Consider the following 20776-nt stretch of genomic DNA (forward strand, 5'->3'; position numbering starts at 1 on the left):
AGTCTTATAAATCATTTTGGTACCATAAAACAGAAATCTTTAATGAAAGGAAGCTGTGATTAGTTTCAATAATGACAGAAATTAAGAAAAATATTTGCTTAAAAATTAGTCAAAAAATTGGCTGCTTCCTCTTGAACACTTTCTAATATTAGGAGCTGAACAGGAGTTGACCAGCTCTCTCGTCACATTAATTGTTGAGTTAGAGAACTCTTTCTGGAAAAGGTAATAGGTGTAGGCTCAGCTCAGCCTCTCTGTAGGACTGCGCTTACAAAGCGTTTTACTGCTTTTCTGTGTTAAGGAAGAACTTTCATCTGCCAGGATTCCCCTGTCACTCCTTTCCTACAAGAGTAAATTTCAGCAGAGAAATCTTAAATTTTGTTTACCCTCCTGGGATGGTTGTCTCCATTTTGTCCACCCAGGACGCTGTCTACATCTAACAGAATAAACAACAGCTTTACCTTGTCTAATATTAAAATTCAGGGGTTTACTGCTTCCACCTTGAGCATGCATTCCTCATGCTACTAGAAAGGTGAAAACGTACGAGACTTGTGCAGTCACAAACCAATGAGAGGTATTTACAGAAATTCAGCATGTACTGGTTTTACAACCAGTAACTAAGAAACTGGCTGTAAGAAACTTTGGTGTTCTCCATGTACATGTAACACAGGGTCAAATGTTGTTGCGGCGGTCAAGAAAAACACAGAAACAGTCTTCTTCCAAAAAGAATAGCACAGGATAGGATAGATTTTTATTGCAACAGATCTCCAACATTTTTACTCCCCAGTGTAACGTATATGTTGCATTATAATTAGTGTTTCTTCATAAACATATATCACGATTGGCTGCCCTATAGCAAGCTCGTGATGATTCAGCATTTGCAGACTCACGGTGACTTGCTCTTGCAGGCTCATGATGACCCTGCAGAAAGTTCAGGATATCCGCTCTTACAGCTCTGTCTTCCTTCCGACAGACCTGCTGTCAACCCCGACAGTCAAATATTTGTGTTGCTCCTAAATTAGTGAACTCTGGAAAGCCTCATCATTTTATGAACCTTTCTGTTACTACTTTTGCTATCTCTCACGTGAATCCCGCTGAAAGAATTTGCTAGTGGTTCTACACAAAAATCTAAAGTTAAATTTGGTATTTCATTGAAACAGGAAAAAGATTTTAATGAAAACTGATAATCATAGAATATCCTGAGTTGGAAGGTACCCAAAAGGATCATTGAAGACCAGCTCCTGGCTCCGCACAGAACCACCTCAAATCACACCATGTACCTGAGAGCACTGTCCAAACATTTCTTGAACTCTGTCAGGCTTGGTGCTGTGACCACTTCCTTGCGGAGCCTGTTCCAGTACCCAGCCACCCTGTGGCTGAAGAACCTTTTCCTAATATCCAGCCTAAATCTCCCTTGACACAGCTTCGTGCCATTCTCTCAAGTCCTGTCACTGGTCACCAGAGAGACGAGATCAGTACCTGCCCCCCTCCTTCCCCTCATGAGGCTATCTTCCTTTATTATTCTTTGTTATATATTTATTTGGTGGTTGTTATTATTATTATTATTATATCTTACTTTTTTATTTCTCTCATGATAATATCTTACTTTCAATTACAAAGTCCCTTAAACCAAGAAGATTCCACAGAAAGAAGAAAAATAAAGTAAAACTTTAGGGAAGACGCAGACAAGAACCTGTGCCCTGTTAAGACTATAAAATCCTTCTTAGCAATGATGAGTGTAATAGATCAATATAAAACTGTAAGCTCCCAGCTCTCCTGCATTAAAATGTCAGGAGAAAATATCATGGACTTTGAACTGTTGTCTACTTTGATGTAATCAGAGAAAAAAAAGATTAGTTTTACTTCTCTTATCATCAAATCAGTAACTAGTTGCATACAAAGAATGATTTTGCTGGAGTTAAGTGTTCTTTATCTGTCATTTAAACATTTAAGTTTGCATCTATTTGGAATTAAGTCGTACTCTCAATCTGTTTTTTATATTTCAATTAGAATGATTTCTCCTCCTTACAGTTACTATTTTTGTGTAGACTGTATTACAGAACAACAGCATTTGGGGTTGATTTTGTTTCTTTGGTTGTGAAGAGACGTCTGATAGAAAGTTTCCTAAAAGCTTAGATTCTGACTAGGAAAATGTAAAATTCAGGTACTCGCTTTTTATGGTAGTTTCTGGTGATGTAAATAAGATGCTAGGTTTTACATGCTAAAGGCATGTGGATTAATATATATGCATCAAGTTTTTGGAGTCATTTGGTGTTATCTGATCTTAACTTTCATCAAAATACACAGCTAAGCTTTAATACGAGAGTGTAAAAAAATGAAAAAATATTTGAATGTAGTTTATTCTGAAATATAAATGTAGGCAACTAAAAAGAACTGGAAAAATACTGTGGAGAACACATAGTGTCAACTCAAGACCTGTGAAAGCTGCCACCTCTCTATTCTGCTGGGGTTGTATTTGTTGTAAGTCACATAGCCAGAAAGAGCAAGATGCCTCTGTAATGGTCATCTGCCATCATGAGTTGTGTTCCTAATTGCTCTGATAGCAAACAAAAGCCTCTCTGTCTTGATAGTCCCTTTACAAAAAATTAGTTTCAGAAGGAATATCTGTGTTCTAAGCAACATATTTGCTAGGTTTGGGAAGGCACAATGTTAATTTTTCCTTGTCAATGCCTTTTCTTTAAAGTTCGGTATATATTACACTCCTTGATTTTTTTGAGATATGCTAAAGCTATCTGGACACAGTCCTGAGCACCTTGCCTCTAGGTGGCCCTGCTTTAGCAGGGGGGTTGAACTAGATGACATCCAGAGATGCCTTCTAACCTCAGCCACTCTGATTCTGTGATATAGCAACAATTTCTGCAAGGTAGCAGCTGGATGACCCTAGCTAGCTCTAGGGTTAAGAAGTTAAAACGAGTTTATCTTATCTTCATAAAATACATAATCCAGCAGTGGTTGTTCCATGTTGGGAGTCCATTTGCACTGTCCTTAGCTGATACTCAAATGTGTCAATATGGAACAGTAGTTAAAGTTGAGGGAATTAAGAAACAGCTTCAAGCTCACCATCATTTTCAGAATAATAAAAACAGTCTTTGTAATGAGATTGTTTGATAGCTTCTAGATAATTTATTTATTTTTATGAAAATGAGTACAAATATTGAGTGGTTATTAAGCAGAAGTTTCTCAGATATATTTTCTGGCTTCATGCTGTGTCAGTCACAAATGAGCTGTAGGAAATGCAAAATTTGGAGCCCACCATCTCCTCTGCAGACAGTTCATCACAGGCATTCCTGTAGACAATTGAAAATGTCCAAGAATGAAAAGTATCAATCCTTTTCCATTGCAATGGGAACTTCATTACTCTTAGCTAGTGGGAGAACTGATCCCTCCTCTGAGCTACTACAGATGTGGCCACTGAAGTCATGAGAAGTAAAACTAGTCAACTTCAACTCTAATGTTTTCAACATGTAGATCTGCATAACAACGTTGCGGTGGCTTACAGAAATAGAAGCTTCTGATGAGTAGACTGCAGTGTAATCTACATCAATAATTTATTGATGGCTTATGAATGGATTTTCTGCTGCTCAGAGCCTCAGTGAATCTGCAGAAGACATGAATTGATTAGTTCTGTTCCAGTGTTCTCTTTCTGTATATCAAGAAAATAATCTTTTATGAAATTATTTTATTATCAAAAAAGATAATAAGAATCTTCATAAAGTCATATGACAAAAAGAGGGAATGTTTTTTAATGTATGAGAGTTGTTCTCTGTAAGGTCAAAAAAGTTAAAACTGCTTATAAATATGATTTGATGGAGAATGTAGGAAGTTTTCTTCTTTAGCTTTTAAATGTAACAGGTTTTGCCCCTAAATTAGCCATGTTAAGTCTTAGTTCATGTGATATCTTTTCTTACGAGTTGAAATAACTTGTTTTTCACTTTTCTAGGCAGTGACATATATGCCAAAGCAATTTGGCTTTCTTGTAAATTTGATGTTTCTCACTGTCAATGGAATAATAACTGCTGTAGAAATTCTATTTTTTATCTTACATCTTACTGTTATTTTAGAAGACATTACACTACCTTCTGTTGTGTGTCCTAATATTACATTTTCTTTCAAAGAATTTGCCTATGATATGGCATCTTCTTGTTAGTTACTATGTTTATTCTAGTGACTGATGCAGGGTTCATTTTAAAAATTACATTTTGTGTTGTACCTTTTCTGGTTCCCTAATAAGTTACAGTAATCTGATGATCTTTTTTTCAAAAAATTACCTGAGTTTGCATATGTTATCCTTTTCAAAATAAACATAATTTTACTGTGATCTTTAACAATCAAATTAATATGAGGTTTGGGGTAAGAAAATGAGCTTATGGTGTCCCTACAAGCAATACTTACTACAAACTGTCCACTAATCTTTAAATCTTAATTTTCTTTCCCTCTTTTTTAGCTCACTTAATCACTATAAAATCTAATTACATGTTTCTCCTATTGAGATAATTTAAAACTACCCTTTCAGCTTTATTGACTTCAGATTTTTTAAATTCTAATTTTAAAAGTTGTTTCAGAAAGAATAGCTTCCTTTGCCCAAAACATTGATGAATACTAGAATTATAGTGCACCTATTCTCAGAATTGCATTTGATTATCTTCTCTTGAAAGAATGTAGGACCATATTAAGCAATTTAAATGCTGATCTAGCTCAGCAGGTCTGTTTTTAAAAATGAACGACACAGAAAAGCTATGTCTGTAGTGGACTTTTTGAGGTAGTGCTCTATAGCTGCACTAGTTTATTTGAGGAATCCATTGAACACAGCAAAGTTGTGTGTGTATGTGTTTTTGTTTGCTGGCAGCCACAAAACAAAAGGCTAGGTCATTTTACGTCATGGTTTTGAGTCATGAATGTCTAGAATATTTTCTTTTAATATTGTACCTTGTAGTGTGTATTTTATTCTTATGTAGCTCAGATTTGGAAATAAATAATAAGATGACAGTTTTATTATGAAGATTTATGTTGTCAATACACTGAGTGTATTGACTAGCGTATAATAGGTGTCTGTGGTTTTTCCCTCTTGTTTTTTCCCCCCCTTTCTTAAACACATTTTCAGTCAATACAGAGTTGCAATGCAAAGCTTCCTAGATTTCATGCCAGTTAATGGTCTCTGTTTCCGGTGTTAGTTTTTCATAAGCTGGCTGACTAGATCTGCTATTGTCAGATTTCAGGTGTTAGAGACCTAATTCATTTGTCTTTTTGTAGGCATTGAATTCAACTTCAATATCCTGATGCATGGTTGTTATGGAGAAATAGCTCAGGTTAGAAGACCCTGTTGTTTCATTTTCCTCTAAAGCCTAAGTAACAGTTTCTCACTGTTTACTCAATGGAACTTAGTCTTACACACTATAAGGGGAGCTGTAGGGGGTGTCATGTTTCTTCATTTATGGATTTTACAACAAGGATGAGTGAATTTCTTATGTTATTGTAATAAATTAAGTGAAAATGTTGCATCTTGTTTTGACAGATGGACCATGTATCAGTAATTGTGTAACTTTAGATTTAAGCATATAACATGAATTAAACATATAATTCCCTTTGATCTTTCTTCTGCCACCTGCAGTCATACTGATTAATGAGTACCTTTATACTCCAAATAATTTCTTGAATTTTAAACAAGCATATGTCCTGCTGAGAAGCTATAACAGCCTAGCAGGAAAAAAAGGTGGATTTAATTATCAGTGCATACAGATAAGTCAAAAAGGCTTTACAGTGTCATTTTAAACAGAGAAATGAGATAGCCGGTTGGCTTTTCAGACATTTCAGAATTTCATAAACACAGCGGTCAGATCATGCAAAAAATGCAATGGCTGTATGGTAGGTTGGCTAAAGAAATTAATTTGTACATGTCAGAATCAGGCAGACTGATTCTTTGTGTTAAGATTGCCTACTCTTCATCAGGATAATCCACGAATGGATTAGCTAACCAATTAACAGCTTCAAATGGCCCTTGGCCTAATTATTTTTCAAATGCTCTTTAAAATTAGGTCACAGCAGATGGGTATATTCATGTCTGATTGACATGTAATCGAGAGAGATATATCTATGTGCATTTTTAAATAATAATATGTACGTATTTAGATAATAGATACCACATAGAAATGAAGAACAACAACTATTAGAGTATATATTCTGCATCTCTGATTTTTCCTTTCAGCTACCAGAAAGTTTTATTTGGCAAATAAAGGCCAAAACCTGAGTTTGGTTTATGTAAGCTTGTTACTATCAGCACCAACCCATAAAACACAAGGTTGCCTTCCACAGATAATCTCTTACCCTTTCAGCCTCAGCATGAGTGGATACAGAAACCATGACTGTATTCTTCAGCACTTGTCAAGATGAATTAATTCCAGTGAATGTGGGTGTTTGTGATGTTAGCTGACACTGTGTCCTGTATTTGGGCATAAGCCTTCTTGGGGACTCAAATCTTAAATTAAAGCATTGGAATACCTTTTTTTGAAGTTGGGTAATAAGTCTCTGAGGTTGATGGAAATTTCTCCTGCCATATCTTATGGTTCTTCCCCAGAAAGAAGGCATTGCTCTCAAAGAAACAATAACTGTCACAGTAGTATGTTCGAGTAAGTTTGCGGAACTCAGAAAAAGCTAGGGTAACTAATGCAGCAGTAGCAAAAAAAAAAAAAATACAGTGATGTCAGCAAATAAACAAAAAAACATGAAAAGAATTCTCAGAAGTCCTCGTAGGAATGGTACTGTCAGAGGAGTTGCTGTGTTTTAGTAGTAAACATTTTTTTTTGTGGTGGTGGTGGGTTTTTTTGTTTTTGTATTTACTGGAGCGAGGACGGCTTCCTTGGTAAAAGTATGTTCTTAGGAAAGGCATTAGTGAGCATTTCGTATTTTTCTTTAACAATCATGTAAAGACAAAATCAGTTCAGTCAAGTAAGATGACAGTACATGAGACAGCTTTTCTTGATTGCTTCTATATTCCTACAGTCTTACTTCTTTGTGTCAGAACTATTTTCATCAAGGGTGCTAACTGTGATGAAATTAGGAGGTTTAGATATTCATGTCTTTGTTAGAACCTAGTTAATATTAAGGTGTTAATATTATTAAGAGAACATGAATTACAGCTTTTAGTTCCTTTCCTGTGAGAATTTTGAGTGCCAGACATATTTTACATTTAGGAAACTCTGCATGTGGCGTTGTTCAAAAATATTTCAGATTTAGCATATTTTTATTTTTCTATATTTCAGTGTCTTTACGTAATTTGATACGAAGTGGAAATTTAAGAAAAAAAAACCCTAAAGAGACAAATTATTTTTAGCCATTCTTTACTGTGTTTGGGTTATGTTAGGTTTCTGAAGAACAGAAATTAATGATACCTAATTGTATAGCTTATGATTCTGAAAGGACAATAACATTAATCTGTAATAACCCTGGCAAAATCATTCTTATATACATTTCTGAATGTAATAGCCTAAGCAAGTGGAGGAGTTTTGCATTTGCTTGAGTCATCAAGACAAAGGAATTAATATTTGGCTTTATATTTGACTTCTATAATACATTACAAATCCCCTGAAATATTTCCTTAAAATATTATAGCTGAATATCAACAAAATAGAAAACAAATAAAATTATAAAAAAATTTAGGAGCTAGATTTAGGATGTCAACTTTTATTTCATTTTGATACTTTCTGTATTTTTTTCTGATTTACACTACTTTTATAATAGCACTTAAATAAACTGTAAACTCTTGAAGTGTTTATTTTCTGCAAAGATATAGTCAATTCTGTCTTCTCTGAAGAATGAGATCATCTGGGGGATTTGTGTGGGCTGCTGGTGGTACTAAGTACAAATTAGTATTCCATATCAGGGGGTTGTAAGAAATCTCTGCAGAACCAGAGGATTAACTAGCTCAACAAAAGTAAAATAAGCTGGTTTGTGTTACAGTAAAATACCATTTAACATTTTTGTCTTTTCTTGCGTCATCACCTGTGACCATCCATACCACCACTAGAGATCTTAATTTCCTGATGTGTTCTGTTCACTTTACTTTTTTTCATGCATTGGCTCTTAAGTACAAATTTATGATCTCCAAAGCATCCTGTAATGCTTCTTCTTCTTTTATTTTATTCTTGGCCTATGCCTTCCTCAGATCCTCCATTTTCTCACCTTTCTATTACTTTAAAGAGATCACAGTTCAGGTTTGACAAAACCTTCCCCTTTTTACCTTGTATTAATTCCACATTTTTCCATTGCTTATTAGTAACCTATGACTGTGGCTTCATATACTCAAGAGTTTGGTTTACACATTTTAAAATTCTTCACATCTTCAACTGTATAGGCTTGAACCAGAAATGTTAACTGATAGTGGAGGTAGGCTGATGCATATAGTCTGAGAATTTAGTCCCTAAATAATGTGTGTTCAATAAAGAAAAGTCATCGGTTTGTTGGTTTTTTTTGGATGCACTATTGATTTCTTTGCCTAGCATAGAAATTGGTTAGACTAGCAGGATGACAATAGAAGCTTTATTTTTGTGTCCATAATAGAATTTCTAACATAATAGATTAATACTACTGCTGATTTTAGTGGTTAAAAAAATTGTATGTTGCAAGTGAATAAGATATTAATATAACTATTTAGGGCAGTGTTGCTGCTTGTGACAGGCTGCATTTGATGGGGTTAAATGAAGTGAAGGTGGTTCCAGCTTTGTAACCTTTCACCTCCTGGAATAAAGTTCAGATGAAGTAGCTAAACATTAAAAATCTCTCTTCCTGCCCTCTGCTTTATTCCTGTGCATGGAAACTCTGGAATAAATCAATCATGGGTTTAAAGCTAAACAAGAAATTATTAGTTATTAGGGACAGAAATCCTGCTGACAGCAGTTTCAAATAAAGGAAGTGTGCAAGTTATTCTGTCAGTTTAAAACTGTAGTTGGAAGCTGGCCACTTAATAGTGTGCTGCAAACAGTACTGTGTTTGATTTCCTGTACACAAGAAGCTTATCAGAATATTGTTAGTTTTTTACAAGGTGTTACAAAATTAAAGATAGAACTAAGGTGGATATTTAGAAGAGTGAGTCAGCTAGGCTTAAGCAAACAGTTTTGTTATACAGCATGGCTGTGAGAAGTAAGAGATTTTTGTTGCATCAAATCTCACATACAATGCAAAGGTTACTAAGCTTACCTACGGACCAGTATGTGGATCTCAAGCTGTGTTAAGTGAGACTCTCCTGATGGGTTTTGTCATGTGATCAACCCATCATCCTGTTGACACAGACTAAGCCAGATTTTGAAATACAGGAGGAAAGAGTTGGCATAGCCTACTTGCCCTAAGACTAAATTGCATATCCTCTTGCCTGTGAAATCATGGGAGTCATGGGGACCTTCTGTCATGACCCACTTCTGGATTATTCTCTAGGTCATTTGGTCCCTCTGAACCCTGAAGTAAATGGGGTTGGTTATACAGATCTTGACAAAGGTTTTGGCAAGTATTTTGTCTAATCAGTAAGGGCTTTCCCTTGGTTATGGACATAATTTATATAGGTGAATCCATTGTGGTGATGTCTGTTGCTTGACCTTTCTGAATTGGAACTGTTTTCTATTTATCTGTACATTCAGTGGTGGTTGGAATAGATGAAAATAATGAAGATTAAGAATATTCTCATTACAGATTTTAATTAGCACTGTTTTATGTTTGAAGGTAAAAATAATGTGAGCAATTCAAACACAAGATGTCAGAAATACTGTGTTATTAAAGTCTCTGTCCCATCTAAGAGCTTATGCTGTGCATGATATAAAATATAGGAAACCAGTATGGCTTAGATAGAACTAAAAATTGATTTTTAGAATTCCATGTGAGTGTGTTTAGTTTTGTTGTTTTGTTTTGGGGGGGATTTTTTGGGTTATGGTTGTGGTGGTGGTGGTTGTTTGTAGGGGGTTTTTTGTTTGTTTGGGTTGGGTTTGGGGTGGGCTTGTGTCTTTTGATTGTTGGGTTGGGTTGGTTTTGGTTTGGTTGAATTTGGGTTTTTTGGTGTTTTGGGAGGGTTTTTTTGATTGATGATATGTGGAGAAGAGCAGCTAAAACAGTAATGATTCGTGTTTGGTTCTTCTAGGTAGAATCACCTGTTTGTCACGTACATGACAATTTCAGCATACTTAACCAGAAATAGTAACATCAATAATGTGCCTACATACAAAAAATACTTATTCACTTCTCAGTGGTTTTGTTTTGAGGGTTTATGAGAAAGGAGAACTACCATGAAAGTCCTGGCAGAGACAGGGATACTTGCATTTGACCACCAAGCTGGCACACCAGTGTTCCCAGTTATTCAAGAATTCTGAAAAAAGAGATATTTTTTCCTCTTAGAGAGTACTCAGTTTTTCATTTACTCATTTTGCATTTTATTGTAACTAAAATTCTTGTGTATTTTTAATTAATACTGTCTGGTTTTCCACATTTCAGGGATACCACTGTACAAAGCCTTACCCTACAACCTTCTGTTAAAGATGGTCTTATTGTATATGAAGATTCACCACTGGTCAGTAGTAACATTTGGATTTTATATTTAGAAATGCTTTTCATTTGAAATTTAAAATATTCATGATTTGATTTTTCATGGCATATTGAGTCAGCATGGTAGCAAACTTTGCATTAACTTCTACTTTAGACATATTTGCCCCGCTTGCTGTGCCTAATGTGCTTGGGAAACCCCACACACAAAATGAGTATGTAAAATAATTTAGTATTAACCTGACACATTCTAACTGATAGAGTGGTATTTTCCTCCTCCTCTTTCATAGCACCTCACACCTACATGCTGAGTTGGGCTCCAAACAGCTGTTGCAGCCATTCTTTAGTTCATTCAGCTACATGTTGACAGTCTAGATGCAAGCTGGCTTTGCACTTCTCTGTCAGCACTCCATTCTCAGTCGGGCTTCTCACATCCCTCCCTAGCACAGCCCTTTCTATTCCTATCCAGAAGAACCAGGAACACCCACCTTTCTTGTCCCATCTGCCTCCTCTTCCCTCGATTACGATTTGGTCATAGCTTATCCCTGTTCTGAGTCACTTTCTTGTCTCAGTGTCACTGCAACATCACTGCTGCTGATTGAGAAATCAGTAATGCAGCTACTTGCAGGTGTTTGGGGGAGGTTGTGATGTTATGATTCTTTTCTCTTCTAGGTAAAAGCAGTGAAGTTTGGACATATTTTGGTGATCGATGAGGCAGACAAAGCACCAACAAATGTTACCTGTATCTTAAAAACTTTAGTAGAAAGTGGGGAAATGGTTTTGTCAGATGGAAGGCGCATTGTTGCCAGTAAGTAGAGAGAAAATGTTTTGATCATTGTCGATAGAATGCAACATGTTGCTGGTTTTCAGCAATTACTCTGCTAAGTAGAGACCCAAAACAATCCAAATGGATACATTACTTGATGCTAAAAGGTTAACAATGAAAGAATTTACAGTCATTTTCTTTACTACTTTTGGAATAGCCACAAAGTTTTCTTAAATTAGCATTCTTGTGAATTTTGCTGAAAAATAAAATAAAATAAAAAAACACCAACAAAAAACCCGAACCCCAACAAAATGTAATTTGACCTCTCTGCTTCTCATTCACCATAAGAAATAAAGATCTAGTTGACCAGATTATGATCTTGGTTATGCCTATCTAGACAGTTGGGGTATAATTTGATCAGATCTAGAATGAAGATATGGATATACCTAAGGTTGAATTATTAAGGGTTAATCTAGTCAAATATTGCAAATGCTTACATTATTTAAATACATCCTGCAGGATGAAAGTATTTTGTAACTTGATGGAATTTAATTCATGTGAATTGCAGGAACTAAATATTTTTCATTATTTTCCAAAGAAAGACCATGTTTGAAATGCCCTCTTGATGTTACTACACACTGTACTTTATGTAATGAGTTTCATTTTAACAACATTGGGAATAATGTTTGAGTGTGGCAATCATTCAGCACACATGGCACACCTGAGTTTTGCTTGTCATCATAAACTGTAGGTGGGTTTTTTTTAAAATATCTTGCTAACCAGTCCCAATTATTACTGTAGTTTTTTAGAGGTAGTTAAAGGATTCCCAAACACAGTGTGCCACTGGAAACATGCTGTAAGGGAACAATGGAGTCAGTCTGAGTAATTTTGAAGAACCAGGGTCTTCACATGTGTTAAATCACGTATCTCTGGCTTCTCACAGATTTTTGTAGTAACCAGGAGGCATTTCAGTCCTGTCTTCCCAGATCAGATAATGTCAGACTTATATAAAAACACATTTTATTCACCACTGGCTTCACCATTTCAGTGAAATTAGATATAAAGAGGACAGGCAGTCACCACCCCAAGAACAGTGGATGCATTTTTATGTTTTTTGAATTAAACACTTCGGTTAAATTTTCATGTAACAAACTACGAAACTTTAAAATGAAACCTAGAAAACTCATAGTTGAATGGCAAAAAAAAAGGCTATTGAGCCTTTTTTTTGTAACTGTTCTTCTAGTTCTGAGAAGAACAGAATTAGATTAGAAGATTTTTTCTTCTGATTCTAAGAATTCTTCTTCTAATCTAATTATGTTCGTTCATTCAGAATTGCAAAGCTTAAATATGCAATTAATACATTTTATTTCTTTTCCAGATCATGCTCATGTAGAGGGGAGAGAAAATGTAATAGTTATTCATCCTGATTTTAGAATGATAGTTCTGGCAAATAGGCCTGGATTTCCTTTCTTGGGTAATGACTTTTTTGGCACATTAGGTAAGTGATTCATATTAAATTATGATCTTTAATAGAATTGTTTAATAGAATAAGTGTATTAATTAGATTTCACGAGGAGAAGGTGTTCTTATGCATATTGATACTTTGTTTCACATAAGGCACTCAAGGTGAGATTCAGCTTGAAGACTATCATGTAAATCTACATGTGTTAATAAAAGGGTCCAAACTTGCCCTGAAGTGAATATGTGGTCATCTCTGTTAAAACTACTTTGTTTTTTGGGATCTGAACGAAGATTGCAGATAGACAAGGTTATGGGAAATCTTTGTTAATGAGTGTATATAGTATACAAATATAGCAAAAAAATGAGCTGTAAGCATCTCTCTCAACTGTTCACCATTTTTTTCACCATATCAAACAAGCCACAGGTCAGGTGTTCTCCTCTTTCGTACAAGAGATGGTAGCTTGAGATGGTTCTTTTCTCTCCTTCTTCAGCAGTAGACGCTAATGTATTTTTTGCTGTTACCGCTATGCTGCCTGCTTCTTAATCCTCATTTGCCTCTCCATTCATATGGCCATGTGCGATAGGCCTTAGTAAAATACATGTATTTGACAACATATTGAATTCATCTCAGTTTCAGGAAGGGCCGTCCAGATTTCACATCAAACAGCATATCAACAGCAACCTTATTTTGAAAAGTTCCTGGGAGGTCCCAGAAATCCTGTTTACTGGCAAAGATTCCCTAGAGCTTCATCTCACGGCAAAAGCAAGAATTTACATTGCATAAGGGCAAGGGATGAAGAACCATTGGCCTGTATAGTCCAGTGTTACTCTAAGTGGGGGGGCCCCCTGGTGGCCTAGTGATTAGGATGCAGTGCTCTCACCGCCACGGCCCGGGTTCGATTCTCGGTCAGGGTGCTTCCCCGGGCAGATGGAGCTCGTCAGCCCTGTAAGGCCATCCATCTAAGAGAAGGTCACTCTAAACAAACCTACGTCCTGAGGACCTCACTGCCACTGTCCAAGCTTGCTCGGCCCCGGCAGATGAACCTCAGGATTAAAGGGTGGGCTCAGTTCAGCGCGCACTGTGTCTCACCTAAAAAATCCACTGCGCAGGCTCGAAGGGTAAAAAGACCTTTCCCAAATCTTCGTTCGCGAAGACTGGCCATGATGAGACTCTAAGTGGGCCTCTGGCAACGTTTTGGCAGTGTTACATGACAGCTATGAATACCCCTCCAGATTCCACTGATTGTATTATCTGTGTTACTTTGGCCATTTATGTGCAGGCACCCTAATTTGTGGGGTTTTTCTGGTTAGCTTTGGCCATAGTGCTTATTCTGAAGGAAATTAAAACATACTCAAAAAAGCAAGTGCAAACTTAAAAAAAGCAAGTGCAAACTAAATTCCATGTTAAATAGTAGTTCTTTGTTTTTCAGGTGTGGTTCCCACTGAATGGACATTCCATGTCTGAAACTCATTGGCTCTGAATTTCAACCAGCTATCTTGCCCCAATATGATTTAGTGTAGCATATTTCTTTTTCATGACCCAATTTCCTTCCTTACATGGACCCTTTAAACAAAACAGATCATGCCAATGTTACTGCTTTTGAACCGCATGGCAGAGATCTTAACCGCATGGTTAAGATTTTGGAATTCTTCACTGATTTTGTTTTTCAAGCTTAGGGTCTCTAATGCTTTTAATCCAAGTCCTTTTTCATCTTGTTTCTGCAAAGTTTTGTATGACTGTTAAAAGGCTCTCTAAGAATAAACTCAATTTTATAGATTATGTGTTTGGGATCAACATAATGCAAATATATGGAAAGAATATTTTGCCAAATGTCTTACTATACTTCAAGACAGGCAGGGAGAAGGGAGAAATCCAGTGTTTCCTCTAGACTTCTTAACTGGGTTCGCATTAGGGCCTTCCTGCATTTCAAGATTTCCCTGCATCCTGTGGTGTTTTGAAAGGGTTTGCAAATTGGTCCCATTCAACAAGTTATGTTTTCTTTAAAACGTTTTTCTTTTTTTCTGAATTCATTTGGCTTGTGTTTCTTCTTGAAGTTAATTTCTCCCTCATGATTGGCTTCATTGAAATGACAGGAGAGATCTTCAGGTTTCCAGAAAACTCAATGTTCATCACATTTTTCAGAGTAGTTTTTACCTTGTTTAGTTTTAAAAAGCTAGTGTTCAGCATTCTTTTGAGTCATTGCTTTTTCATTAAAGCTGCAATATTAAACTTAAAGGTGCTGTTATGATGCTATCTCTTTATAGATTACTTAACTTTGTGCTTTTTTTTCTTTTTAGGGGACATTTTTAGTTGCCATGCTGTTGATAATCCCAAACCACAGTCTGAAATGGCTATGCTAAGACAATATGGTCCTGATGTTCCAGAGCCAATTCTTCAGAAACTGGTAGCTGCTTTTGGAGAGCTCAGGAGCTTAGCTGACCAAGGCATTATTAACTATCCCTATTCAACTAGAGAAGTTGTGAATATTGTAAAACATTTACAGGTACAGTACCTCAGATTTAATTGAAAAACTGAGTTCATCACTGTTAATTTTTTAATGCTTGAAGGTTTTAGAAAAAGATGCCATTATTGTTCATGCATTTTTATTTAATTCTTATGAGAAGCTTTACATTTTGAAGGAAGCATCCTATTTAGATGTTCAGATAGTCTGAGGGTAAGGATCACAAATACATATGGGCAGATTTTTTTTCTGCATGTTTATTTATAGATATTAAAAAAAAACCACGAGAGTCTGCTTTTCTACTGTGTGAGAAAATATCACATTCATACTGTGAATACAGTGTGCCATGTTCATACTGGCCCTCACTATAAAATTCCATATTTAACATACAATACTTCAGGGACAGTGCAATTGTTCACTTTATGCTGCTACAAAATTTGTGGGTTTAATTCTTTCCTGTGAAAAAACAAGTTCCTGCTGCATAACAGTAGTACATCACTGGTGGACTCTTTCTAAGGAAAATATTAGATGGATAACAGCTTAACAAGGAGGTACATAGGATCCACAATTACTTCCTACACACATTTAACTGTAAAATCATGATTTTAGAGATGATTTGGTTTTTTAAGTGTTAAAGTCTGACTTTATAAATTGAAAGATGTTTTTTGCCTGAAGTATTTGAAATATAAAGTGTCTTAATGCTCTTTGAAATGGCAGTGCTTTTTTTTTGTTCTGTGTATAATCATGAAATTGGTAATTTGATAATTTATAGACTGTTTCTTGAATTATTGAATCCTAGATTTAAAAAAAATAGTGAAAATTAATGTCATTAATACAATTAGAATACAATTTCTCACAAATTTTGACCTACTGTTCCTATGTTTAAGACTGTATAGTATAGCAGGGTTGCATGGTAGTTTTGGGTTTGTGCTCATGAACTTATTCACAAACATTCTTTTATATACACAGACATTTAGATCCTGCATGTTAGATTTAATACTTATAAAAATCTTCAGTTCATCTAGATTTCTGGGGAGTATAGATTTTTGTGCTCTGTGGTCTCTAAAGTGCAAGAAGGTCTCGAGACAAAATTGGTGCTACTATGATATCAATAATATAAAGAAAAAATAATGCTTTATAACTTTGTACTAAGGATTAACAAGATTCAGACCTAAAAGCTAAGGAATCCATCTAAATAAACACATCAGCAAAGTAGTCTGTTGGGATCCATTACCAGCTGATAGATTTTTGTTTACCAAGCTGATAGAACATGTACATGCAGATCTCTAAACACAGTGTTACATTTAAAATGACCGTGGAAAAATTACAGACTTGAGTAACAGTTGCTGTGCTGCTGAAAAGCTGATGTTTTTAGGATTTTTTAAAATGAACTTCTTCCTGTCTTCATACCCTTTTTCTGTTCCTACCTTTCTTCCTAGCTTCTTTCCTTCATCATCTGTCTCCAAGTAATCTGAAGTTGTACTGTCTTCTGTTACTAACTGGTGCAGAAACACAGGACTTAATTCTTTTGAGTGTGAATGGCATCTAATTGAAGATTGAAAGAGCTGCATTGCTAATTGTCTTAAGGGCATTTAACTCTCTGCTTCTGCCTCCTTCACTTAATCAGTTAACATCACATCAAGCTGGGCACTGGGCTCAGATCAGCAGGGAAGTTTCCCATCTGCTAATCTTTCACCTCTTTCAAAGTGAAAATATCCAAATAAATCTCCAACATGCAGCTTTGATTTCTTCTGTAACATTTGTTTTCAAGATCCCAGTCTCTTTGAAGGGATGCAACATTTTGTTTACTGTAACTTGTTTTTCAATCTGAATAAATAAAAAGACTGGGAGGAGCCAAATGTAAACAATGAATATAAGCATAATGGTTATTCCAAAGTAAGAAACTTTTAGGTCTTCAGGTAGAGAAGAAAGAGGAAGGAGGGAAATGAGTCAATAAAATTGCTGGTCCTTAGGAAGGAAGGAGGGAAGTTAGTCATGTTGTTAAACAATTTCCCTTACAGCAGTTCCACAGCCCCGTTTTCTTTGTACTATTGTGTTGATTTTTTTCACATAATTTTGGAATTTTTTGCTTCTGTAAAAAAACGTTGAATGTTGTGGAGAAAAAAATTGCTTTTGATTACTGCTACCTGAGAGCATATCTGAGCATTGGGACTAGTCAGTTAAAAATATTTTGATTACTATGGTATCAGCATATTATTAAGCTAATCTCTGCACTCCGATTAATTGTGGTCCTCAGCATATAGGATTGATTCTAGAGTGCAATTACAAGATTATCTTCCCATAAAGATTAGCAAGTATGGAACATGTGGTAATTTACTTGGAGCTAGACACTGTGTTCAGAGCTAGGTTGCCTCTGTAATAACTTTTCTTAGGGAAAGGTTTTTTTGGTGAAGGTCAAGACACCAAACTATTTTGAAGACATGAAACTGCGGAAATAGGGAAAATTATCTGATGTAGGTACTTAACTTGGTTGCTGCAACTTTTTCTCCCCACATACTATATAGGGAATTTGGGTCTTGAAGCTCTAGATGGCAGGTGACCTGAATATAACCTTTTTGTCTTGTTTGCCTCCAGTTTTCAGACTGTGTCAAATGTCAAAAGTGTTTATATTAATAGTGGCTTATGGGCAAGCTAAGAAGCTCTGCTCTTGCTTTGCTGGATTACCATATGCTGCCTGTAACTACCAACGTGGGTGCTATGACTGCTTCTCTGCAATCTAATATGCTATTTTTCATGAGGCCTTGGCAGATGTTAATCAGGAAACCCACATTAGCCCAGATAAAATGGCAGTAGCTTTTTTACTAACTCTTTTTTAGTTTGGGAAAGCTGAGACTTTTCTGATAGGCCTTCTTTCTTATTTGTATCTGAGATTGTTTTCTAATAGTAAGCACTAGTATAACAGTTTTCAAGCAGTAAATGTCTAAGAAACCGTCTGGACCTGAGGTCTACTAATCATCAGGCTTTTAGGCCTGTTCAGTAAGCTTTTGTGGTAAAATAGGACTTTTTTTTTTATGTTAAGCCTAATCCCAAAAGAAAACTAGGTTTATCAAATCACAGTTTGTATTCATTTCTCACCTTGCTGCCAAATGCATCAGTAACTTTTTACCCTTTTGGCCAACCACAGTGAATCTCAGTTACCAGTTTTCAAAGATAATTAGGTTTCTGCTGATTTAATCAAAATCAGTGGCTGTGTGACAGAGGGACAAGTTGAAATTAGTGTCTCTGTGAGTGGAAAGGCAGGGGGAGAATTCAGCTCCTTGCTTGTCAGTAGATGATGCCCACTAAAGACATGAGCACTGATTAACCATTAGTATGCCTGTGGCTCAGAAGAGCCATACACATGATGCTTCTGCCCTGCTGACAGGACAACTGAGGAGGCACAGAGAGAGCTGGCAACATTCAATGAAAGGGCATCAGGGCTGCAGGAGGAAACCAAGAGCAGAGAGGAATGAGCAGGTAGGGGGAGACCTATTATAATGTGCAGGGTGGACCTTTGAGGTGGTGCTGGCCAGATGGAAAATATGCAGGCATCTGAAGGCACTGGAATATGTAGGGAAGTGAGTGATAGTGAGAACACAAGGTGGAAGTCTAAAACAAAAAAATCTGAACTCATTGCAGACTCAATACCAGATTTATTTATGACTTTGTTTTCAGGGCAATGAGTATACCATATTTTAATTAAGATTCTCTATCTGTACTAAAAAACTACTATTTTGCTCATAGACTTTAAGCAGACTATAGCAATACATCTACTCATGGAATGTTAGATCCATAAAAACATGGATTTTTTTACCAAGCCAAATTCTGTATCAAATAAAGCAGAAAATATATAAATAAAAATATAAAATTGTTAAAAGCAAAACCTATGTTACTTACTATTTTAAGGAATAGCCGAGAATCTAAGCTGTGAAAATACTCTGAGGTGGACACAGAGGTGTAAGGGGAAGAATCAATGAATGAGAACCAGACAGGCTGATGAGAGATCAATATTTTCTCTAGTAATCTCATTCTAAAAATCAATACAAACCAAATGATTTTCTTTTTTTTTGTTCAGCTCAAACCTCAAACATTCAATCTCTTTTGTTTCTTTTATCTTTTTCTTTTTTTTCCCTTTAAGTAAACGGTCATTTCCTTTCTTCAGTAAGCAATTTTCCAGGCAGTTATTAAAAAGTGATTGGATTTGTTCTGATTGAAATGAGAGATTTGTGATTATTTTTTTTTTTAAATAACTGAAGTAGAGGACTTTTTGACAAGTGACTTGTGTTCGAAACAGGTTTTATTGGCAGCAGTGATCAGTTGTACCTCAGGAAATTTTTCATGGTGTCCAAGAGGTATGGAAGTATTGAGGCAATTCATTGCAGAGAAGGCTATCGATGTCAGAATTATGCAATGATTCAGCAAACCATGGAAATACTTGGACACTACTAGTGAAAACCAGATATTATTTGAAGCACTTGACCAAGGTTTCTGCAGTATCTAGTGCAGGACAGGTGAAAGAGCAGATCATGAGTGAATAAGATAGCTTGGTGCCAGTTTGTTGGTCGTGCTTTGCAGTGAGAAGGGGATAACAGAGAAAATGCAGTATTCATCATATACCTAAGGAAAGAATCTAGAATCATAGAATCAACTGGGTTAGAAAAGACCTCTGAGATCATCAAGTCCAACCCTTGACCCAACACCGCTGTCGTTACTAGACCATGGCACTTCAGTGCCCCATCCAGTCTCATCTTAAAAACCGCCAGGGACAGTGAATCCACCACCTCCCTGGGCAGCCCATTCCAATGTCTGATTACTCTCTCTGTAAAGAATTCTTCCTAATATCCAACCTAAACCTCCCCTGGCAGAGCTTAAGACCATGCCCTCTTGTCCTACTGCTGGTTGCCAGGGAGAAGAGACCGATGCCCACCTGGCTACAACCTCCTTTCAGGTAGTTGTAGAGAGCGATGAGGCCTCCCCTGAGCCTCCTCTTCTCCAGGCTAAACAACCCCACCTCCCTCAGCCTCTCCTCATAGGACTTGTGGTTGAGAGTTTGATTATATGGAGTATGCGCAATTGTCGACACGTTTTACTCTTCTTATTAAAAAGAAGCCACGCTTGAAAACAGACTGAAATAAAGTCCTGCATATGGAGTACTAAGTAGCTTTACACGTTTATGAACCTCACCATCATGTACCTTTTTATAAGTTGGTGGGTTTTCTTTTTCAGTATGTTTGACACCAAGGTGCGATTTTCATTATAGAAGTTAGTACTTTGGCTACTAAACATTGTCACAAACTTAAGTTAGAATAGCAGTTGGGAGAAATTTTGGTTTTAGTACCTGTTTAATTCAGTATGGAATGGACATTGTAACAAGGATAGCATAGGCTGTAGGACAACTTATTATCCCACAGTAACTTGTATTTTGCTAGACTGTAATAATGCAGAACCTCTAAAAGGTTCCTTATGGATAGGTTTAAAAAGCAGGACAGTTTAGCATACTTTTATACCAACACTAGTACTAAAATATTCTGTGCCATGTATACCACAGATTAAA

At 36.2% G+C, this 20776-nt stretch overlaps 1 protein-coding gene across 2 annotated transcripts in view; it reads left to right on the plus strand.

Moving 5' to 3' along the window:
* The window catches only part of VWA8 (von Willebrand factor A domain containing 8), a 181776-nt gene that overhangs the window by 89444 nt on the left and 71556 nt on the right, over window positions 1-20776 (plus strand). For both annotated transcript variants that reach the window (XM_027720277.2, XM_039382906.1), the window contains 4 exons: window positions 10486-10561; window positions 11206-11341; window positions 12678-12797; window positions 15059-15264. In XM_027720277.2, the coding sequence (XP_027576078.1) occupies window positions 10486-10561; window positions 11206-11341; window positions 12678-12797; window positions 15059-15264 (538 nt within the window). The remainder of the gene's footprint in view (window positions 1-10485; window positions 10562-11205; window positions 11342-12677; window positions 12798-15058; window positions 15265-20776) is intronic.

Source organism: Pipra filicauda, unplaced genomic scaffold (assembly GCF_003945595.2).
Source record: "Pipra filicauda isolate LSUMZ 115617 unplaced genomic scaffold, ASM394559v2 scaffold28_size6257848_pilon, whole genome shotgun sequence".
NCBI classification, from domain to species: domain Eukaryota; kingdom Metazoa; phylum Chordata; class Aves; order Passeriformes; family Pipridae; genus Pipra; species Pipra filicauda.